This window comes from Camelus ferus, chromosome X, assembly GCF_009834535.1.
Source record: "Camelus ferus isolate YT-003-E chromosome X, BCGSAC_Cfer_1.0, whole genome shotgun sequence".
NCBI classification, from domain to species: Eukaryota; Metazoa; Chordata; class Mammalia; order Artiodactyla; family Camelidae; genus Camelus; species Camelus ferus.
In genome coordinates, this window is record NC_045732.1 from 46517401 (window position 1) to 46537035 (window position 19635).

Sequence of the window (19635 nt, forward strand, 5' to 3'; positions counted from 1 at the left end):
GTTGAAAAAACCAGACTCTGGCCTACACCTGATTCCAGTTCCCAGCAAGATGACTGTACCTTTGCCTGCTTTTCTCCCATGGCTCTGTCAGTTCTAATGCAGAGACGGACGCTCGTACATTTGGAAACACGTGCCTTTTAGCCTACATACCTTGCTGTTGGGAGTGGCACAGACAGGGTTAAAGAAGCTCAACCCTGGGGTCACCTCTGTGGGATCCTCTAGTTTGAAGGAACCTTCAGAATCCTGAGTCCGCTCAACAGTGCCCAAGCTCTCCTGAGAAGCAAGCAGACAGGCATATTAGAAATTCCGGTACTAGGGTTACAAAATCAGTCTGCTCCCTTCAACCAGTGAGGTACCAGCCCAGAGGGTCGCGTCAGTCAATCTAAGCAAGTCTTAGGGTGACCCTGCATGGGGAGGTTGCAATGCTCAAAGGCAGCCTCTGAAGGCAAAGGACTGGGTAGGAGAGCGGACAGGACACATCACGAGGCAAGGTTTAAAACAAGGCCAAGTGTTGGTCATTTCTTTGCTTAATCTCCACTTCAGAGTCTGCAATATCCTTTTTATCATTTCTTCAGGATGCTGCCTATATTAGCCTTTCTTGCAAAGAAGGAAACTGAGGCCAAGAAAAAGAAGTTGGTTAGGTAACAAGTTGACTTTGGTAGAGCCTGGAGTAGAATTATAGCCTGTTGTCATGGAAACAGAACTGGATTAAAAGTCAAGGAAGCCTGAGGTCTAATCTTACCTGTCATGACCAGCTGTATAATATCAGGTGAGTCACTTAAGCTTACCTCTGGGCCTTAGTTTCCTTCTGTACAAAATCAAAGTACTGGACTAGGTCAGTGGTTTTACAACTGAAATTCTAAGAGGAAACTCAATATACAAAGACATAAGGAGCAAGTTGCTTTGGTTGGCATGGGGTCAAACTAAATTGGGCCACATGCCTCCGCCCGGAAGCACTTCCATGGAGCCACTATAGGACTCTAGCACCCAAACTGAAAAAACCATGGGAATAGAGACTATTTAAGGTCCTTCTACAATGCTACTTCTACAATTCTTAGCCTGACCTCTAGCTTGCCACTTTAGTCCTCTAATGATTATCAACCTTAGAAGTCTTTCAAATGGAAGACCCAGGGCAAAAGTGTTCCCACGTAGATGTTCAAGAAATGAATGGTGAACTCGTCTTGCTAGAATTACTATGTATCACACAGAGAGCAGTAGGAATGAGCTTTCGCCCTGGGCACAGGTAGGCCTAAGGCAAGTACGGGGATCCGGCCTGCTTGGCGCTGCCCTTCTCAGTATACATTTTGTTTCCCTGAGATTGCTATTCCTGGGAGCAATATAAGGAGAACAGCTACAAGTTGACTTGGCTCAATACAGTGACTGTTAGAAAAGACCAAGTTCCTGTGGGTCTTTTCCTAGAGCCATGGAATAGCTGGTTCCCACAGAAAAGGTCTAAGTAACTAGTATCTCAAGATATTAGAAGGATTCATTTCCTTCCTAGAAGCTGCTACCTCAGCACGTGGCCCTTACGGTTCCAGCTAAGCCTCTGGACTAGTTTGATCTTGCGTGTCTGTGTGTGTGTAAATGCTTGCTTTCCTGTCTTTTGTTCCCGCCTTACAAACTGTATAGAAATTGTACAGCCAAGGCTGAGGGTGGAGAGCTGCATATCTGGGAATCTCCTGGGAAGGCCTGTGGTTTCTGAAGGGGTTGTGTGGACAGGCCAGCATTAAGGAAGACGGACTGAGAAGCGAAATGTCTTTTTCTGGTTGCAGAGGGAAGAAAGCTAGGAAGGGCTGCACAGGAGACTCCAGGTTTCAGGAAGGTAGAAGAAAAAGGCAGAAACTGGTGGGAGATCTGGAGGGACAGTGAGGGGACAGCAGCACCAATCCTACCTTGCCTTGCTGACGGTTCCTACACTTTGTGGGGTCACAGCTGCAGTCCACTCCACAGTCTGATTTTTGTCTCCTGCACCCACACTGCTTGTTCCCACACCAGCCCTTGCAGGAACACTGCAAAACAGGTTTGTAGAAAGACCCGTTACTGAAAGAGTTAGAAGGCTAGTTTAAAGTACCTCCCCTTCATTTGCAAGCCATTCTGGAAAAAATGGAAAGTAATCATCAACTTTACCAAGCTTCCATCTCCTCAGTCATCTCTCTCTCTTTTTTTAATGGAGGTGCTGGGGATTGAACCCAGGACCTTGTGCATGCTAAGCATGCGCTCCACCACTGAGCGATATCCCTCCCCCTATCAGTCCTCTCTTCTTAAGTGAAACAATGATCACCAAGAACCACCACAGGTTTTCTAAGAACAAGTCATGCCAGACACTTTGGATAGTATACTTGAAAGACAGATTGGAGGGATCTCATAATAACGCAGGGCAACTGACAAAGATTCTCATGACAATTTTGTGGAAGAACTGTGAGCTGGATGGTAGCAGAGATAGGTATATCTAAGGACTGAGTATAGTTACTCAGTATCTTTAGATCTGCCCAGCTGTACTTTCATCCAACTCACAGTTCTACAGTCTGTTTAGTGTCAGCCTGGGCTTTGCTCTCAGCAGTTTAATCATTAAACATTTTAATAAATCACTGGTGATATGAAACAAAATCATTCACATTTGTATAGCACTTTGCAGTTTTCCAAGTACTTTCATATATAGAGATGCAAAATGTCATCTGAATCTCATAACCAGTCTACAAGGTAGGCATATTTATCAGTTGTAATGATGACACAAAGCTGGAAGGATGATTAATAAGTAAGATAACAGAATTGCAATTCAAAAATATTTTGATAGGCTGGAATTATGGGCTGAAAGTAGAAAAATAAGTTATAATGGGGATAAATGTAAGCCTGGCATTTAAGTTTCTCTTAAATCAGCCATATAAATATAACATAGGGGGGATCTGGCTTAAAAGTATTCTGTGCCAAAAGGGCCTGGTGATTTGAGGTATCAGCAAAGGTCATGAGTCAACAGTGTGAAATGGCTGTGAAAAAGCCAATCAGTCAGGCAGAAATTTGGAGTTGAGAAATCACAGGGAGTGACTGCTTCACTATACCCTGGGTCTGTCAGACCCCATTTGAAATAATGTACCTTATTTTAGGGCATTCTAATTTTTTTAGGCATCTAAAAAGTAGAGACAATGAAAAAACCCCACTCACATCCCCAACCCTTCCTTGATGAGTAAAATACAGATATAACTGAAGCCTCCTGCCTTCCCTTTCCTGATCCCATTCACCTCCTTCCCTCCCAGGGGCAGTCTCTTAGATTAGGTGCTTATTATTCCCATGCAGGTCTTTTTCTACGTATGAGCTTTTATTAAAAAATAAGAGATTATCTTACACATTTTGAAACTTAATATACATTTGAAACCTTACATATAGATTATACATTGATGCACGTAGCTCCTATTTCACTCTTTGACTCTATGAACATGCCACAATTTATCCATACTCCTCATAGGGCCATATTTCACACTTACCAACAAGGCTGCAGTAGTACTAGCTGACAGTAATGTGTTCCAGGCACCATTATAAGTGCTTTCCATGTATCAAGCCCATTTCATCAATAAGTATGTTTCCTTGCACACACATTCAGGAGTTCACTGGGCATATATGTTTAACAAAGAGGACATTAAACAAAAAAAGGGGCAGGTGACCAGCATTATAGGAAGTGATGTTATAAGTGGTGGAAGAAAGTGGGAAAGCTTGGCTTGGAACAATCACAGGTGGCAGAGCTCACAGAACGATGGATTAGAGTCAGTAGAGCCTCAGTGATGATCTAAAGCCTGATTTGATATATGAAGTCCCTCTCTAACATCCCTGGTCTTATCCAAAGCTCTATTTATCCTGAGGTGATAATAGTTTCCATGTAACTTCTGACCTCAGGACCCAATTCTGCCATCTGGAATAACATGGAATGAGTTTAACCCCACTTTCACAGCATAGCTGTTCAAACTCTGAGCATCATTTTCACTCCCCAGTCCCGTCCTGTCCAAATCCTCTCAAAACTAAATATATTTCTCTTCCTCAGTGATTTGCCACATGACATGGTTTCCAAGAATCCTCATCATCTTGGCTATACACCAATTTGTCCAAGTTCATCTTTAATGGTGACATCCAGAAATAAGCATAACTTTCTAAATGTGGTATGATCATCATGAAGCAGGTTGAGACAAACACCTCCCTTGTTATGAACTCAACAGTTCTGTTAATGAGTCCTAAAATCACAGTAGCTTTTTCCCCTTGTCCTTTCTTTGTGGATTTGTACCGCCTTTACAGTTCAATTCAAGCCCTCAAGTCTCTTTCATATGACAACCGTTACCATTGTTCTGTGGTTGTGAAGGTAGAAGAAACCATTTAAACATCTTTTCCCCCCTAGATTATGAGAATAATATGTGTTACTTTACAAAATCTGAAAATAAAAAGCATGATTTTTAATATTTAATGGTTGTATAGAGTATTTCATCACGTGGCAATGTCAATTTACTCAACCAGTTCCCTAATGTTAGCTATTAAGACTGTTTTGAGAGAAATTGTTTGCCATTATAAATCATGTTACAGCAAATATCCTGGTACATAAATATGATCCAAATCCTACCATGAGTGACAAGGCCCTCCACACCTGCCCCTGACTACCCCTCTGACCTGACCTTGTACAACACTCTCCCACTTCTCAATACCCTCCAGCCCACTGGCCTTTTCAGCCGCTCCTTGATAAGCCAACCTCATTCCTGACCCGAGGCCTTTGCCTTTACTGCTTCCATTTCCTGATTTTTCTCTCCTGACATTCTTCTGATTTTTTCCTGGCTTAGTCCTTCACTTTGTTCAGATCTCAGCTTAAGTATCTCCTCCTCAGAGAGGCCTCTCCCAAGCACTCTTCTAAAGTACTCTTTGACTACCCCATCATTGTCTACAACTTAACTATATTTTCTTTTTCTCTCTTACCACTATCTAAAATTATTTCGTTTTTCTGTTCACTATGTGTCTCTCTCCACAAGAATGTCTTCAGTTTCATGAGGCCAAGGATCTTACCTGTCTTGTTTATTGTATCCTCAGAACCTAGAAGCAGTGCCTGATACATAGTTTGGCGCTCAGAAAAGATTTGTAAATCTTTTTACATATCAGTGATTATTTCCTTAGTATAAGTTCCTATGTTTATAATAACTGGGCCAAAGAACAGGAACATTTTAAAGGCTTTTGATACATATTTCCAAGTTGCCTTCCAGAAAGATATACCAATTTACATTCCTAACAGCAATAGACAGGAATGCCCATCTTAGTCACCCTTGCCAACACTGGATATAATTAAAAAAAAAACTTTGCTGCTTTGAATAAGACAGAACAAAAGACAGACTTCTATGACATGTCCTAGAGACACCTCACCAGGATGACACTGATCCATCGATTGCTATAAGCTGAGTATGGTCCTCTGATCATTTACACATTTCTCTGTATGCCTCAGAAACACTACATTACCCTGTTCACGTGTCTTTACTTTATTCAAAGGGATAATAAGATGAGAGTGGTACCTGAAGGGCTGTCATAAGGAAGAACTATTAGACTTATAGCCAAGACTCACTGAGATGATTTATAGGAAAGCATACTTAAGCTCAAGAAGGAACAACTTTCTAACAGTTACTTGGAATACAATGGGCTGCCCCGTGCGACTGTGAGCTTCCCCCTACTAGACTGCTTGTTTTCAAGCAAGCAGAGGCTAGGTAAATAGCTGGTAGTAATGTTATAGAATAGTCATGACATACATGACAGATGTACTCACATGAATGCCATGTGCACTAGTTATAACTTCATACTATTTGCTCACACCAGGACACAGATCAGAACAAGAGAAGGAGCAAGACCTTGCCACAGACATAATCTCAATATGATGTATGTGGTATGTGTGTGTATGTGCGTACATGTGCTGTGTATCACAACTGCTAGCAACCCACCAGCATGTCCCAACACCATAATTGAGAACCACTATAATAGAGATTCTTTATATAGTGTGGGAAGTAGAGATGAAAGACCTCTGGGGTTCCTTTAAGCCAGTGGTTCTCAACCCTGGCTGCAGAGAATAAATCTCTGGGGAGCTTTTCAAAAAGGTCAGGTCCCACCTCAGATCAATTGAATCAGAATATCTAGGGGTGGGGTCCCAAGTTCCCTGTGTTTAAAAAGCTCCCTTGGGGATTCTAATGTGCAGCTGGGGTTGAGAATTATTTCTTTAGAGTCTGTAATTCTTTTAGCACTGATTTCAGTGTTGCATTATATCTCAGAATGACATGATGTGGTAAAAATTTTAACATAAAGAATACTAGGCTAGGAATTAGGAGACTTGGGTTCTAGTCTTATAGTGAATACTTGGCATGACCTTGGACAAGTCACTCCACCCAAATTCATCTCCATTCTTTCATTACTAGAGGCCAGAATACCTACTTCCTATTTTCTGCCAAAGGGGACAAATAAGAATATTTGTAAAAATGCATACAGTGCTTTAATAACAACACCTGCATGATATTTTATCCTTCACAGGGTGCTTCTGCATATACTCCTTTTAACTTCTCAGATACCATAACACCATATAAAGGTGGTATTACTAAAACCCATTTATTAAAAACAACAATAACAAAACCCCTTTATACAATTTTGACTGTTACTTTGACTTGGGGTATTAGTGCTGGAAGAGACCTTATATATCACTATTCTAGTCTCATCCTTTCATTACAGAAATAAGGCATCTGAGGCCCAGGGAGATCAAGTGACTTGCTTAAGGTCATCCAACTGAACAGTGGCAAAGTCAAGACTAGAACTCATGTCTACCTGGCTTCTAAGCTATCACTTTTTTCTTTACTATAGTGCATGGCATATCCCTCAGCATCTCCTTAATACATATAGGAAACACAGCTGAATGAGGAAACCTACTTTTTCAGCATTAGCTTCGGACAAGTCATCATTTGGTGCCTGCTGCAGTCTCCTTTGCAGATACCTAGTAATTAATACCAGCCCGCTTCAACTGGGTTGAAGCAAGAATAATCAGGATGGCCTTCATGCAAAGCGTCAAGGGCTACAGCTGATGTGTCTACGAACAGTCTGATCAAAGGGCAGTCACAGCATCCATGTACTTCGAAGCTGCCGAAAGGGAGAAACTAGATTGTGTGCCAACTTGCTCCCCTTAAAGTCAGTTCTATTCTCAAGTTAGAGAAATCGGAAAAAGCCTAGAAAAGAATCCTCTCAGTGTTTTAGACATAGGATTTATCACTGATAGCAAATATTATTTACTTGCAATTTTTGTTCTACTTCTCTATTTCCTTTCTAAGCTTAAGGCAACAGTGCTATTACACACACACACACACGCACACACACACACAGTGTGTTTGTATGATAAGCTTTCCTTGAGGACAAGTATACTCATATTTGCTTCCCATTTGGAAACTCCATCCCAGGGTCTTTAGGTCCTCTACCATTTGCTTCTGTGTGTACTTCTCACCTCTGCTTCCTATTACTTGGCTGACCTCTTTATCAACATTCAGCTTATGCCCTGCACTTCAACCATAGTAGACAGTCCATAAATGTTTGTTGAGTAAGTGAATGAATGTCAGACATGTTCTGCTCCATTTTCTCTCGGGGTCCCAACTCTGTCCTGCCACTGCCTCTACTACCAAGTCTTCACAATATCTTATTCATTGTGCCAGAAATGTTCTCCCAGTTGCTCCCAAGACTGTATTTCTTTCTGTCTTATAACACAGCATGTCATCTCTTTCATGGCATGTTCTTAAAATATATCTACTTGGTTTGGCTTTATAGTCACTCTTAAAACCCCCTCAGTCTAACTCTCTGAGAGGAATATGCTGAGGTTCTAGGATGTGCTCTTATCTCCTTGCCTTGTTTTCCCATTAGATTGTAAGATATCTGAGGCTAAGGATGAGCTCTTAGTTCCACTAAGAGCACATGGTATGCTGCATTCCTGATGACCTTCGAAATGCTTAATGCCACCACAACTATCTATTCCTCATGACCTGCTTCTCTCTGGTGCTGTGGCTTTACAAGGCTCAGTTCCCCATGTAGTGTGCTATCAGCTAATGAAATCGAGTAACCTTCCAGGAATCCAACTAAGGTAATTTGTGAAGTGTTCTCTTTAAGTGGTATGTGGCTGCAGGGCACAGTTGGGATAGTGGTGAACTGTAGGTGCCTGGGAAGTTAATGTTTTAAAATAAAACATCTAGGTTGGATAATTATATAGGACTGTCATTGTGTAAGTAAATAAAGCATGCCTCAAAGTCAGATTAACTAACTAACTAGCCTTAACTTGGTGTGTTCCCACTCAGCTTCTGGTCTGTAATTTTTACTGACATGACTGTGATGTGGTAGAAACAAAATGGACTTGGAGTCAGAATATTTGGTTTCAAGTCCTGACTGTCACTTGGTTTTATGACATTAGGCAAGGTCATTTCCCTCCCGTGTGTCTCAGATCCATCTGTAAAATTCAAATAATAGATACCTCACTGGATTTTTTCACGACAGTGAAAAGAGGTAACATATGAGAATGGTTTATAAACTGTAAAGTGCTATAAAATGTGAAGGATTATTATGATCACACTGGAACCAGTTTCAATGAAACGGTATAGAACACTACCACCTGTTTAGACTGGTAAGAACGTGAAGACATGAAGAGAACCACCCTGTGCACCCAGGCAGCCCTCGCAACTAGCCCCAGGGGCCGAGGTGTAGGGTCTGGGGCTACATTCCCACTCGCAGTGAAGATTAATGACTAGAATCCCTGGAAGAGAGGAGAGCTGCCTCCTACCCCTTGGATGTTCTTCTTGGACATCTTAACTAATTTGGTTGGCTTCCATTCCTCATCATCCCCATCACCACCATCACCATCACTGTCCTCAGGCTCATTCACAGAATGTTCTGAAGAATATTTTAGATCTTCGATGTCCATGGTTTGCTCCAGGAACTTTTCTTTAAAACGGGAAGGTTTTGGCTAAGAAAAAAAAAATGTATGGGATGGTTATTGAATTAAAACAACAACAACAACAACACATGGATCATATCTTCCCAAGTAGCTGCTGCCAGCTATATTCTCAGAGCAGAGATTTCAGACTCCCTCAAATATACCCCACTTGGCTTTACCAATCAGAAGAAATTCTGCTTTAGCCTTTGGCCTCACCGAGTCTTTGAAGGAATAGAAACTGAAGAGACAGAGGCTGAGCCATCTGAGGGAGGAGGGAGGGCCTCATGATCTGATGAGTATCTTTGGATGGACAGCTGAACACTGTTCTTTTCTCAGGCTCCTCCTCCTCAGTTGTGTTACACAATGCCTGTACATGGCCAAAAGTCAGCCTCTTAGGGAGGAAGGATGCTGATTTTCCTCAAGATTTTCTCTGGGACTTTAAGGAAAATTGAGATGCTAGAATTTGGGAATTTTAACCTCAACCTCTTCTAAAAGGCGATTTTATTAGTACACTCACCCTAAATTTTGGCTATGCGAAGGTATCACAGGCAATGAGCAGTTTACCTTAGGTGGGATATATTCGAAAGAAGAGTCTGGAGATAGAAAAGTATCCTTAGGAAGATGAGATTTCCGTCTGCTGGCTACTTGGAGAAGGGTCAATTTCTATTTGAAAAGAAGAGACAAAGTGTATATTGCAGAGCAGCTTCTGGGAGTGTTCATAGCTAAAACATAAAGATTCCTAAATTAGCTTAATTTTAAGCTGTAGCAAAGTGAGGCAGGGTAATAGTAAAGTAAGTTGAAGGACTCCCACTTTACCAGATCAGTATTAGATTCAGAAAAGAGCAAATTTAAAAATGTGTTTATACAATTTGAAATGCACATGACTATATTACATGGAAACTAGATGTAGACCTCATAAAATAGAGCCAAGTCATTATACTCAGGGTTGCTCCCGAGCACTGGCCTCAGTTACAACAGGGTCTCCCAGGGCTTATGAAATGGGTGGGAAGCCATACTACCTGCTTCATGATTTCGTTCTCTCGGAGAAGCTGCTGATTTTGCTTACACACTCCCCACATCTTCTCAAGTTCTTCATCCTATTTCCAGATAGTGCAGTGATAGGTGGGGTTATTTTGGGCACTACATGTGAGTTACCAAACAACTCACAGAGATAAAAACATACTACTGCCAAGTTGCTGGCAGCAGATGGTTTTCGCACAGCAGGCACTGGCACCCAGAGAAATGCCTGATTCCCACCAGTTTCTAGGTGTCCTGAATGCCACCTCTAGTCCAACGCTCCCAAGCAGCCATGATAGCACTCGCAAAAGTCATGGGCTCTGCCCTACGTGCCTTTCTTATTCTTTTCTATTTTCTAGCCTCATATCCCTTCTTCACATCAGGATGCCTATAAAGAAACCCACACAGAGAGTTAGCTGTGTCTCTAAAGTCTACAGATGCTTTTTGTCCTTCTCAACGCAGATTAAGCAGTTTTTTGCTACTCTTATAAGACTGATGAAAATTCCTGGCACTTAAGACAATTGGATTCATGCATACGACATAGACCTTAACAAGTTTGGTTATATCTTCGATGGGAGGTGCCAAGGAAATCTTAGAGACTGCTGGTTCATGAAGAGATTCTAAGTTGGATAAAATAGTGTTCTAACATTCTACTAAAGGGTGTGGTGTTCCCAGCCTCTGGAAGAAATTCAGACCCCAGGCATTTTACAAATACATCAGGTCTCAACTCAGATCAGGTACAGGAAGAGACAACTAAATGCCCCTAGGGTTCTACTGGATGATTTAATTTTCTCAACTCCTTACAGCTCAGGGCCGAGGCAAAGAACCAGGAGGCCTCAAAGTCTGGTATGGAATCTGTACTGTCTTCTCTGTGTCCAAACGGAGGTTATTCTATGTCTAGCTAAATCCTAAGTATCCCGAAATTGATCAAATAGGGCTAATAATGCAATAGATAGAGGCTGCCATTATAAATCTTTTTCAGTAGGTCATTATTCTTTTCTGCAAATACAATGGTCTAAACCAGACAGGACTCTCAGTCAGGCCTGTGGACCCCATCTCTGGAGACCTTTGCCTCATCACCATACCTGACACTTCAGGGTGTTCAGCAGCTGTTGCTCCTTTTCACTGACTGACTCCTCTAGCTGCTTCTCTGCCATCTGGCTTTGCTGCAGCTGGCTGAGGAGGTACAGCACCTAGACAAAGAGACAACCCAATGGTGCCAAAGGAGTAAGAGGAGAATGTAATTTTGGTTTAGTCCAAGTACTGATCCAGATCATCCAGATCATTCTTCTGTGATTCCCAAGTAAATTGTTCTCTTTTGCTCTCATGGCTTGAAGTGGTAAGCACAGCCACAAATGTCATCAGCATGTTCATCTTGGTATTAAAGTTGGAGGCTAACAACCATTGTCACTGGTATATGTAAACTTAGACAAGTCATTTTTCTGTTTCTGATTTCTTATTTGCAAAAATTGGAGAAGACTACATGGTCTTTTGAAGGAAACTTTATACCCTCCCCACTATTTTTCTTCAACTAACAACAAAAAGCAATGATGGTTTGTTTTTTGGCATAGCTTCTTGGCTTGCCAGTTTACCTTCTCTTGATGCTGTTGCTCCACTCTCACCAGCTCTGCCTGTAACTCTGTCTCCATTTCAGCAAAATGATTTCGTTCTTCAAACAGCATCTTCTGCATGTCAGCACAGCTGGCCTTGTTCTGTTTCAGGCTGCTTTCAAGCTTGCTGACCTGTATTTTGGAGGAGACCAGCTGGAAGGGATAAAAGATCAGTTTATTTGGAGAATGGCCACCTTTTCCCATTCATCAGGCAGGAAAATGTCAGCTTTCTCGAAATGGCCTGACAAAAGTTCTTTCATATCTAAGTTCATGTCATATGGATTCTACCATTGAACAGCAACAATACTATCCAAGCTAAGAGTTTGGTAGTTGAGATCTGTTGATCTATCTTAGAGCTAGAAGCCACCGCTAAGGTCATTTGACCTCTTGCTCTACCTCAAGGCTAGAATAAATCTAACACAAACGTATCTGACAACTCCAAATTCTGATATTCAAGAAGTTTTTCTTTAATTTTAAAGAGAAATCCATAGGACACACCCTTACGGTTAATTATGTCCCATTTCAGAATGTCTTGTGTTCATGTTGGAACTTGAAGACACATTAGCTGAGACTGCAGCTCTGCCTCTTCAAGCCTCTTCAGCATAAGTATCTTATGCTGGCCTAGTTTTATATTCTCTACTAGCCAATCATAAATACCAGTGTTCACATGACTAATTGGGATTTCCTCAGTAGGATAAATCTGCTAACCCAACACAAAAATGTATACAGGATAGCATTGCTCAAACTTGCAGAGTCAGAGTTTGTATGTTTGCTTCAAGTGAAAATGCCTCAGTCACTAGAGGTGATCAACTTTAATTCCTCTTGTGACAATGGAAGATGATACATTATTTTAAGGTTAGTGAAGATGGATTTTTCTTAAGATGAATCTTTACATGTCAAGGGTTTTCTCTTTCCTAGATTATGTCTTAATATTTTTGAATATACTTCTCAGGTATTTTAAAAAGAAGTACAGTATAATAGTTTATGTTTGGTCAGTGGCCTCCTGATCTTTTCATAATAATAACAGTGAACATTTATTGAGCACTTGCTATATTATATGCCAGACATGACAGGTATCAATTTGCACGTCATATATTTTTCTAAGTGACTGGCCTGTACTTGCTCACACTAACCTTTACCCATGAAACTATTTCTCTAATGTCAGTGTTGTTGTGGTTTCTACCACAAAAAGTGGCAATAACGCTATGACAGTGTTCCAGGCTAACATTTTATTTCAACCTACCAAGCCAGACCCCTAATCGTTAATAGGAAGAGTGATGTTTACCTCTCCAATTAAATATTTCAGGGCACACTTGGCTTCCAGAATGGTAGCAATATTCTCCCAGCGGTGTTTTGGCCTGTCTTCACTTTCTGCATCCAGCAGTTTCTGTTGTAGGTCGGCAATCTGAGCACTCCTTCAGGGAAAGAAACAAGCCTTATTGCTAGTAGCCTTAACACCAAGGAGAGGGGAAGAGCTCTGAGGAGAAACTTCAAGTAGTCTTATGGGAAGAGGTATCAGTTAAACGTCATTTAAACAATGATTGAGTCATCTGGTTAGGATTTTATGCAGTATCTCAAATCCTGTTACAAAGGGACTCTAAGATGATCCAAAGGCTTTCATTTTATTAGAGACTGGTCAAAATTAGTGGGTTATATAGTGGGACTTAGAAAGACTTGTTTTAGTGAGGCTTTTGCTGTAGTGCGTTGACTATAATGTGACTTCCTCTTGAGGCCATATAAGCTCAAATTGTGATATGGTAGCTCACCCACGCAAGGACATGATTCAGGTTAGAGACCTGAAGGAAAAAAATCTCAAAAGAACAAACAGGTAGATGCTCTTTGCTGGAATCGAACACCAAATTGATACCTATGGATGGTGTTGTGAGAGGGTATCTTGGGGTGCCACAGGACTGAGAAGTTTTTAAGAAAACTAGATACTATGACCTTGGTTAGAGCTTCCAGATAGTTCATGATCAAATATGGCTTGAGACCAAGATCTACACAATATTTCAGTTTCATTAATAGTTTCCTTCTCAAATTTGCTACACGTCCAGTAAGAGGGAGTAAACTGGCAAGTGCGTAACATGCAGTGCTATGTAAGGGACTATAAAGAAAAGGGATACTAAAATAATATAAGATAGTTGTTTTTTTTGTTGCTGTTTTTTAGGGGGAGGTAATTAGGTAAGTTGTTTGTTTGTTTGTTTTTGAATGGAAGTACTGGGAATTAAACCCAGGACCTCGTGCATGCTAAGCACATGCTCTACCACTGAGCTAAGCCCTCCTCACTAAGATAGCAATTCTTAAATTTTCAGGTCTCGGGACCTTTTACACTCTTAAAACTTACTGAGGACCTCTAAGAAATTCTGCTCATATATGTTACACCTATAGATACTTACAGAAAAAGTGAGGAAAAAATTTTAATTCACTTAAAAATTATAATAACCCATTATATATTAACATATTTTATGAAAAATAACATTTTCCAAAATAAAAATTTTTTAGTGAGAAGAGTGGGATTGTTTTACATTTTTACAAAACTCTGTAACATCTGGTTTAATAGAAGACAGCTATTCTCACATCTCCTTCTGCATTCAATCTTTTGTGGCATGTTCTGGTTGATGGAAATGAATATAATCCAGTCTCACATAGGTAGGTAGTTGAACAAGGGAGTAGAATTTTAATAGTCTTTTCAGATAATTGTGGATATTCTTCTTTGAGACCACACCAAAACCCAGCAAGTTCCTTAAAAGTTAGTTGAAATGTGGTTACTTGCAATCTGAATGGATCTTTTAATCACACATAATTCTGTAACCTGTCATTTGGACAACATCAAGTCATGTAGAGCCTTCAAATGTTAACACATTTCATTACACAGAATAAAAAAATCACTATCATTAATATCAGTCTCATTAGAAAAGTTACAAAAAACTGTCAAGTTTACGGTGGCAGATACACATTTTCCAAAATTGTAAGTTTTGCTTGGAAGCTCAAATTTTATCTTTGGTGACAAACACTGGCAGCTGTTTTCCTTGAAGTGACAGGCTCACTCTGTTCATTTTTGAGAAAACGTCTGCCAAGCACCCAAGTTTGAATAACCATAGTTTGTCTGTTAGTCGTTCTTTCAAGTAAAAACGATGTTCACAGAAAAGAGAGGCCTGTTGAGCTCACACCTCAAATAATCGCACAAATGCTTTTGCTGGAGACGAACATCATCTTTGGCATCAGCACAAGTGCTTTATGTGCTCTTCCCAGTCTGTCACACAGAATATTAAAAAGATCTGAACTCAAGGGTCAAGATTTAATAAAATTAACAAATTTTACTGCTTTATCAAAGCTATTCTGAAGTAAAACTGAGTTTAAAAAAAATCCTGAGAGTGTGTGGTGGTAAAGTATTCAATGACCACTAGTACAGGTTTGTGCCACTGCTTTTATTCAAGCTAAGGTGTTAGCAGTTTTTTCTCTTGTTGCTTTAGCACTATCATGACAAATGTCAACATAAAAAAATGGCAAATAATGCCTTAATATTATACAAATAGTATTGATCACATAGACTCCCTGAAAGGGTCTCAGAGACACCCAGGAGTTTGTAGACCTCACTTTGAGAACCCTGGTCTAATATATAGTCCTTTCCTTCAACAATCTTGCAATCTGCCTAGATTGACAAGACTAATAAATGAAAACAGTTAATAAATATAACATATATATCATTGATACTACATGACTGAGCACTGTAAGTTTTGAAGGAATTTAGAGAAGAGGAAAATGAGTGAGGGATGAAGAGTCAGGGAAGGCTTTTTGGAAGAGGTGGGTCAGAACACTCGAGTTGTCATCTATCAAATGCTTTTTCTTGTCTTCTCTGATAATTCATGCCCCTTTGCTATTTCAAAATTGAGTTTAAGTTTCATCACCCTTAGGGCAATTCCCTTGATTAAACTCACCTCTGTCTAATTGCCCTCTACTTGGCACCTACCCTATATTTACATAATCATTTACTTATGCACAGTGGTATGCAGGTAAATGTTTAACAGCACCTAAAAAGTCAGACCTGATTTACAGCTTTTCCTGCTTTCTGTAGTGTAAATACTCTCACCATAACCAATTGTAAGCTATCAACAGTTTACGACATTCCTGAAATTTTAACAATTCCAACACACCACTGTGAGTCATTATACTATTTCCACTCGAGAGCAAGGAGGATGTCATCTATTCTATTCTTTCTATATATCCCAACTTATCCAGTGCAGTAAAAAGCAGAAACTCAAATACTGAGTGACTTAAAGATGTACCCAAAGATACACAGCTAGTTTGTGTTGCTGAACACAAATTAAATGATCTTTAAGGTCTTCTGGGCAATAAAATTCTATTATCCCAAGACACTATAAAATATCTGTCAAAGTTCTGTTCCTTCTAGATGTCATAGATACTTAAATGACAATAATAGTGAGTAAACAGAAGAGCATTCATTGAGCACTTTTTTCTTTTTTAAATTGAGGTACTGCGGATTGAACAGGACGTGGTGCATGCTAAGTATGCGCTTTACCATTGTGCTATACCCTCCCCTCAAGCACTTTTAATATGCCAGGTACTGTGTTGTGGACTTTACTTACTAATCTCTTTTAATGCTCATGATGATTTTACTTCGACATTCTATTATATTCACTCTGCTGCTGATCTCTAAAGTTCTCCTCCTCCTAGATTGTTGCTCTGCTGGTATTACTTCTTGGGTTTCCTTAAAGTATTGTTTCTAGTCAGTTCTTGTGATGTATTATAAAGAGCATAGGCTTTGGAATCAGATAAACTGGGTTTTGAATCCCATCTCTGTCTAACCTTTAGCAAATTCCTTAAGGTCTTTGAACTTTAGTTTAGATCTCTAAAGCGAGAAGAATGATATTTACCTCATAAGATATACCTCATGGGGAGAGACCCAACGGGAAAAAGTATCTAACACGTCTAGTGATGTGTACAGTTCAAAAAATCGTTACTTTCTCCAACATCCCAAAGCTTTTGAAAAACAAACCTTTGAATCACTGATTGATAGGTTCTATTTTGATTCAAGGCATAAATTTTTATAATGCCTTAGAGAAAGTCCAATTACCTGAGTTCCATTTCCGTCTCTAGGCTTTCAATCTGCTTTGTAATGGAATCCTCTGACTCAGAAACTTGACCACGCAGCTCAGCAAGTGAGAATGTACGCCTCTGTAAAGAATAGTGGGAATGAGGGTGAAGTACTAAAAGATAAGTAATTCTCCAAAGTAAAGTAGTGAGGGCTTCTGGGGAGTGCAGAGTCTTACCCGGAGTTTAGGAGGTGGATTCTCCCCAGATTCCATTTTTTCCTTGAGTTGAGCCACATCCTGAGCCAGGATCTTTCTATCTTCAAGAAGGTCATTCAGATGGCGTTTGGCTTCCTCAGTACTGACCATAACCTCTATTTCATTTCCTAGCCAACTCTAGAAGATAAATCAGTGATGTTGGATTAGGGATGAGGAATCTCTGGCCCATGGGCTAGATTAAGTTCCAGATTTAATTTCACTTGACAGAGCCCAAGTAACTAGAAGTGAGATTTCCATTTGTGCCTACACTCACCCAAAATCCCAATAGTTCTTTAAGAGCCTTTAACAGCAATATTCCAAAGGGTTATAAGAAACAGGTTTTCTGTGGAAAATCTTTTTCCAGATATCCTAGCATTCTATGTACTCTGTCTTTACTGTTTCCATTTTCTCCTTAACCTTTGTCCTTAGCAAGTCATAATATAGAACTGAAGTATATTTTGATTTATCTGTTCCATTTAATAAATAGATAACCATTATTAATTTTTAAAATAGATTAATGGAATTTTTAAAAAGGCAAACAAAATTAACTTTGGTTAATTCAGTTTTTAAAAAATTAACCTTCCCTGAGAAAACTTTCACTTTTGGATAAAGATATACCATGATAAGAAAGCTAGTGTAGATATATTAATATCAAATAATATAGAATTCACATCAAAGATTATCACGAAGAACAAAGCTAGAGGTATGTGCCCTGATTTCAAACTATACTACAATGCTACAGTAATCAAAACAGTATAGTATTGGCACAAAAACAGACACATGGATCAATGGAACAGAATAACAGCCCAGAAATGGGCAATTAATCTATGACAAAGGAGGCAAAAATATACCAATGAAGAAAAGACAGCCTCTTCAATAAGTGGTATTGGAAAACTGGACAGCTACATGCAAAAGAGTCAAACTGGACTACTTTCTCACATCATACGCAAAAATAAACTCACAATGGACTAAAGACTTAAATGGAAGACCTGAAACCATAAATCTCTTAGAAGAAAACATAGGCAGTAAGCTCTTTGACAACAGTCTTAGTAATATTTCTGGGGATATGTCTCCTCAGGCAAGGAAAACAAAAAAAATAAATAAATAAAAGAGGACTATATCAAACTAAAAGCTCTTGCACAGTAAAGGAAACTACTGATAAAATGAAAAGGCTACCAACTGAATGAGAGAACATATTTGCAAATGATATATCTGATAGGGGTTAATATCCAAAGTATACAAAGAACTCATACAACTCAACATCAAAAAAATGAACAACCAGATTTTTAAAAATGGGCAGAGGGAACTGAATAGACATTTTTCCAAAGAAGATATACAGATGGCCAACAAGCACATGAAAAGATGCTCAAGATAACTACTCATCAGGGAAATGCAAATCAAAACTACAATGAGATACCACCTCACACCTGTCAGAATGACTATTATCGAAAAGACAACAAATAACAAATGTTGGCAAGGATGTGGAGAAAAGGGAACCCTCATGCACTTTTGGTGGGAATGTAAATTGGAGCAGCCACTATGGAAAACACTATAGAGATTCTCAAAAAATTAAAAATAGAATTACCATATGATACAGCAATTCCACTCCTGGGTATTTATCCAAAGAAAACAAAAACTCTTACTAGAAAAGTTATATGCACCCTTATGTTCATTGCAGCATTATTTATAATAGCCAAGATGTGGAAGCACCCTAGTGCCCATCAATAGATGAATGGATAAAGAAGATGTGGTATGGATATACAATGGAATATTAGCCATAAGAATGAATTCTTACCATTTGCGACAACATGGATATACCTGGAGGGTGTTATGTTTAGTGAAATAAGTCAGACAGAGAAAGACAAACACTGTGTGACTTCACTTATATGTGGAATCTAAAAAGCAAGACAAAATCATTTTAAAAATAAAAAAAAAAATAAAAAGCAAAACAAATGAACATGACAAAACAGAAACAGGTATAGCTACAGAGAACAAACAAGTGATTGCCAGAGGGGAAGGGGATGGGAGAGGGGGGAAGAAATAGGTGAGGGAGATTAAGAGGTACAAACTCCCAGTTGCAAAATAAAGGAGTAAAGGGTATGAAATGTACAGTGTGGGGAATATAATCAATAACTATGTAATATCTTTGTGTGGTGACATATCCTAACTAGACTTATCATGGTGATCATTTTTAAATGTATAGAAATATTTAATCACTATGTTGTGTAACAGGAATGAACATAGTGCTGTAGATCAATTATACTTCAAAAACAAACTAATAAACTCACAGAAAAAAATATCTGATTTGGGGTTACCAGAGGTGGGATGTGGGAGAAGGGGGAATCGGATGAAGGCAGTCAAAAGGTACAAACTTCCAGTTATGAGATAAATAAATACTAGGGATATAATGTACAACATAATAAATATAATTAACACTCCTGTATGTTATATATAAGTTAAGAGAGTAAATCCTAAGAGTTCTCATCACAAGAAATTTTTTTTATTTCTTTAATTTTGTATCTATTTGAGATGATGAATATTCACTAAACTTATTGTGACCATCATTTAATGACGTATGTAAGTCAAATCACTATGCTGTACACCTTAAACATATACAGTGCTATACCATCAATTATATCTCAATAAAACTGGAAGAAAAAGAGGAATATTATCAAAGATTAAAAAAAGATCATTTCATAATGGTAATTCAATTATTCAAGAGAACTTAATTTTTAGTGTTTATGCC

The 19635-nt window shown here is 39.2% G+C and overlaps 1 protein-coding gene across 1 annotated transcript in view; it reads right to left on the bottom strand.

The window, feature by feature from the left end:
- KIF4A (kinesin family member 4A) overlaps nt 1–19635 on the bottom strand; it is a 79963-nt gene that overhangs the window by 907 nt on the left and 59421 nt on the right. The window contains exons 16-25 of the mRNA XM_032474673.1: nt 16872–17027; nt 16676–16776; nt 12866–12995; nt 11563–11733; nt 11056–11163; nt 9973–10050; nt 9518–9616; nt 8801–8983; nt 1893–2009; nt 151–273 (exon numbers count right to left, since the gene is read on the bottom strand). Of these exons, the coding sequence (XP_032330564.1) occupies nt 151–273; nt 1893–2009; nt 8801–8983; nt 9518–9616; nt 9973–10050; nt 11056–11163; nt 11563–11733; nt 12866–12995; nt 16676–16776; nt 16872–17027 (1266 nt within the window). The remainder of the gene's footprint in view (nt 1–150; nt 274–1892; nt 2010–8800; nt 8984–9517; nt 9617–9972; nt 10051–11055; nt 11164–11562; nt 11734–12865; nt 12996–16675; nt 16777–16871; nt 17028–19635) is intronic.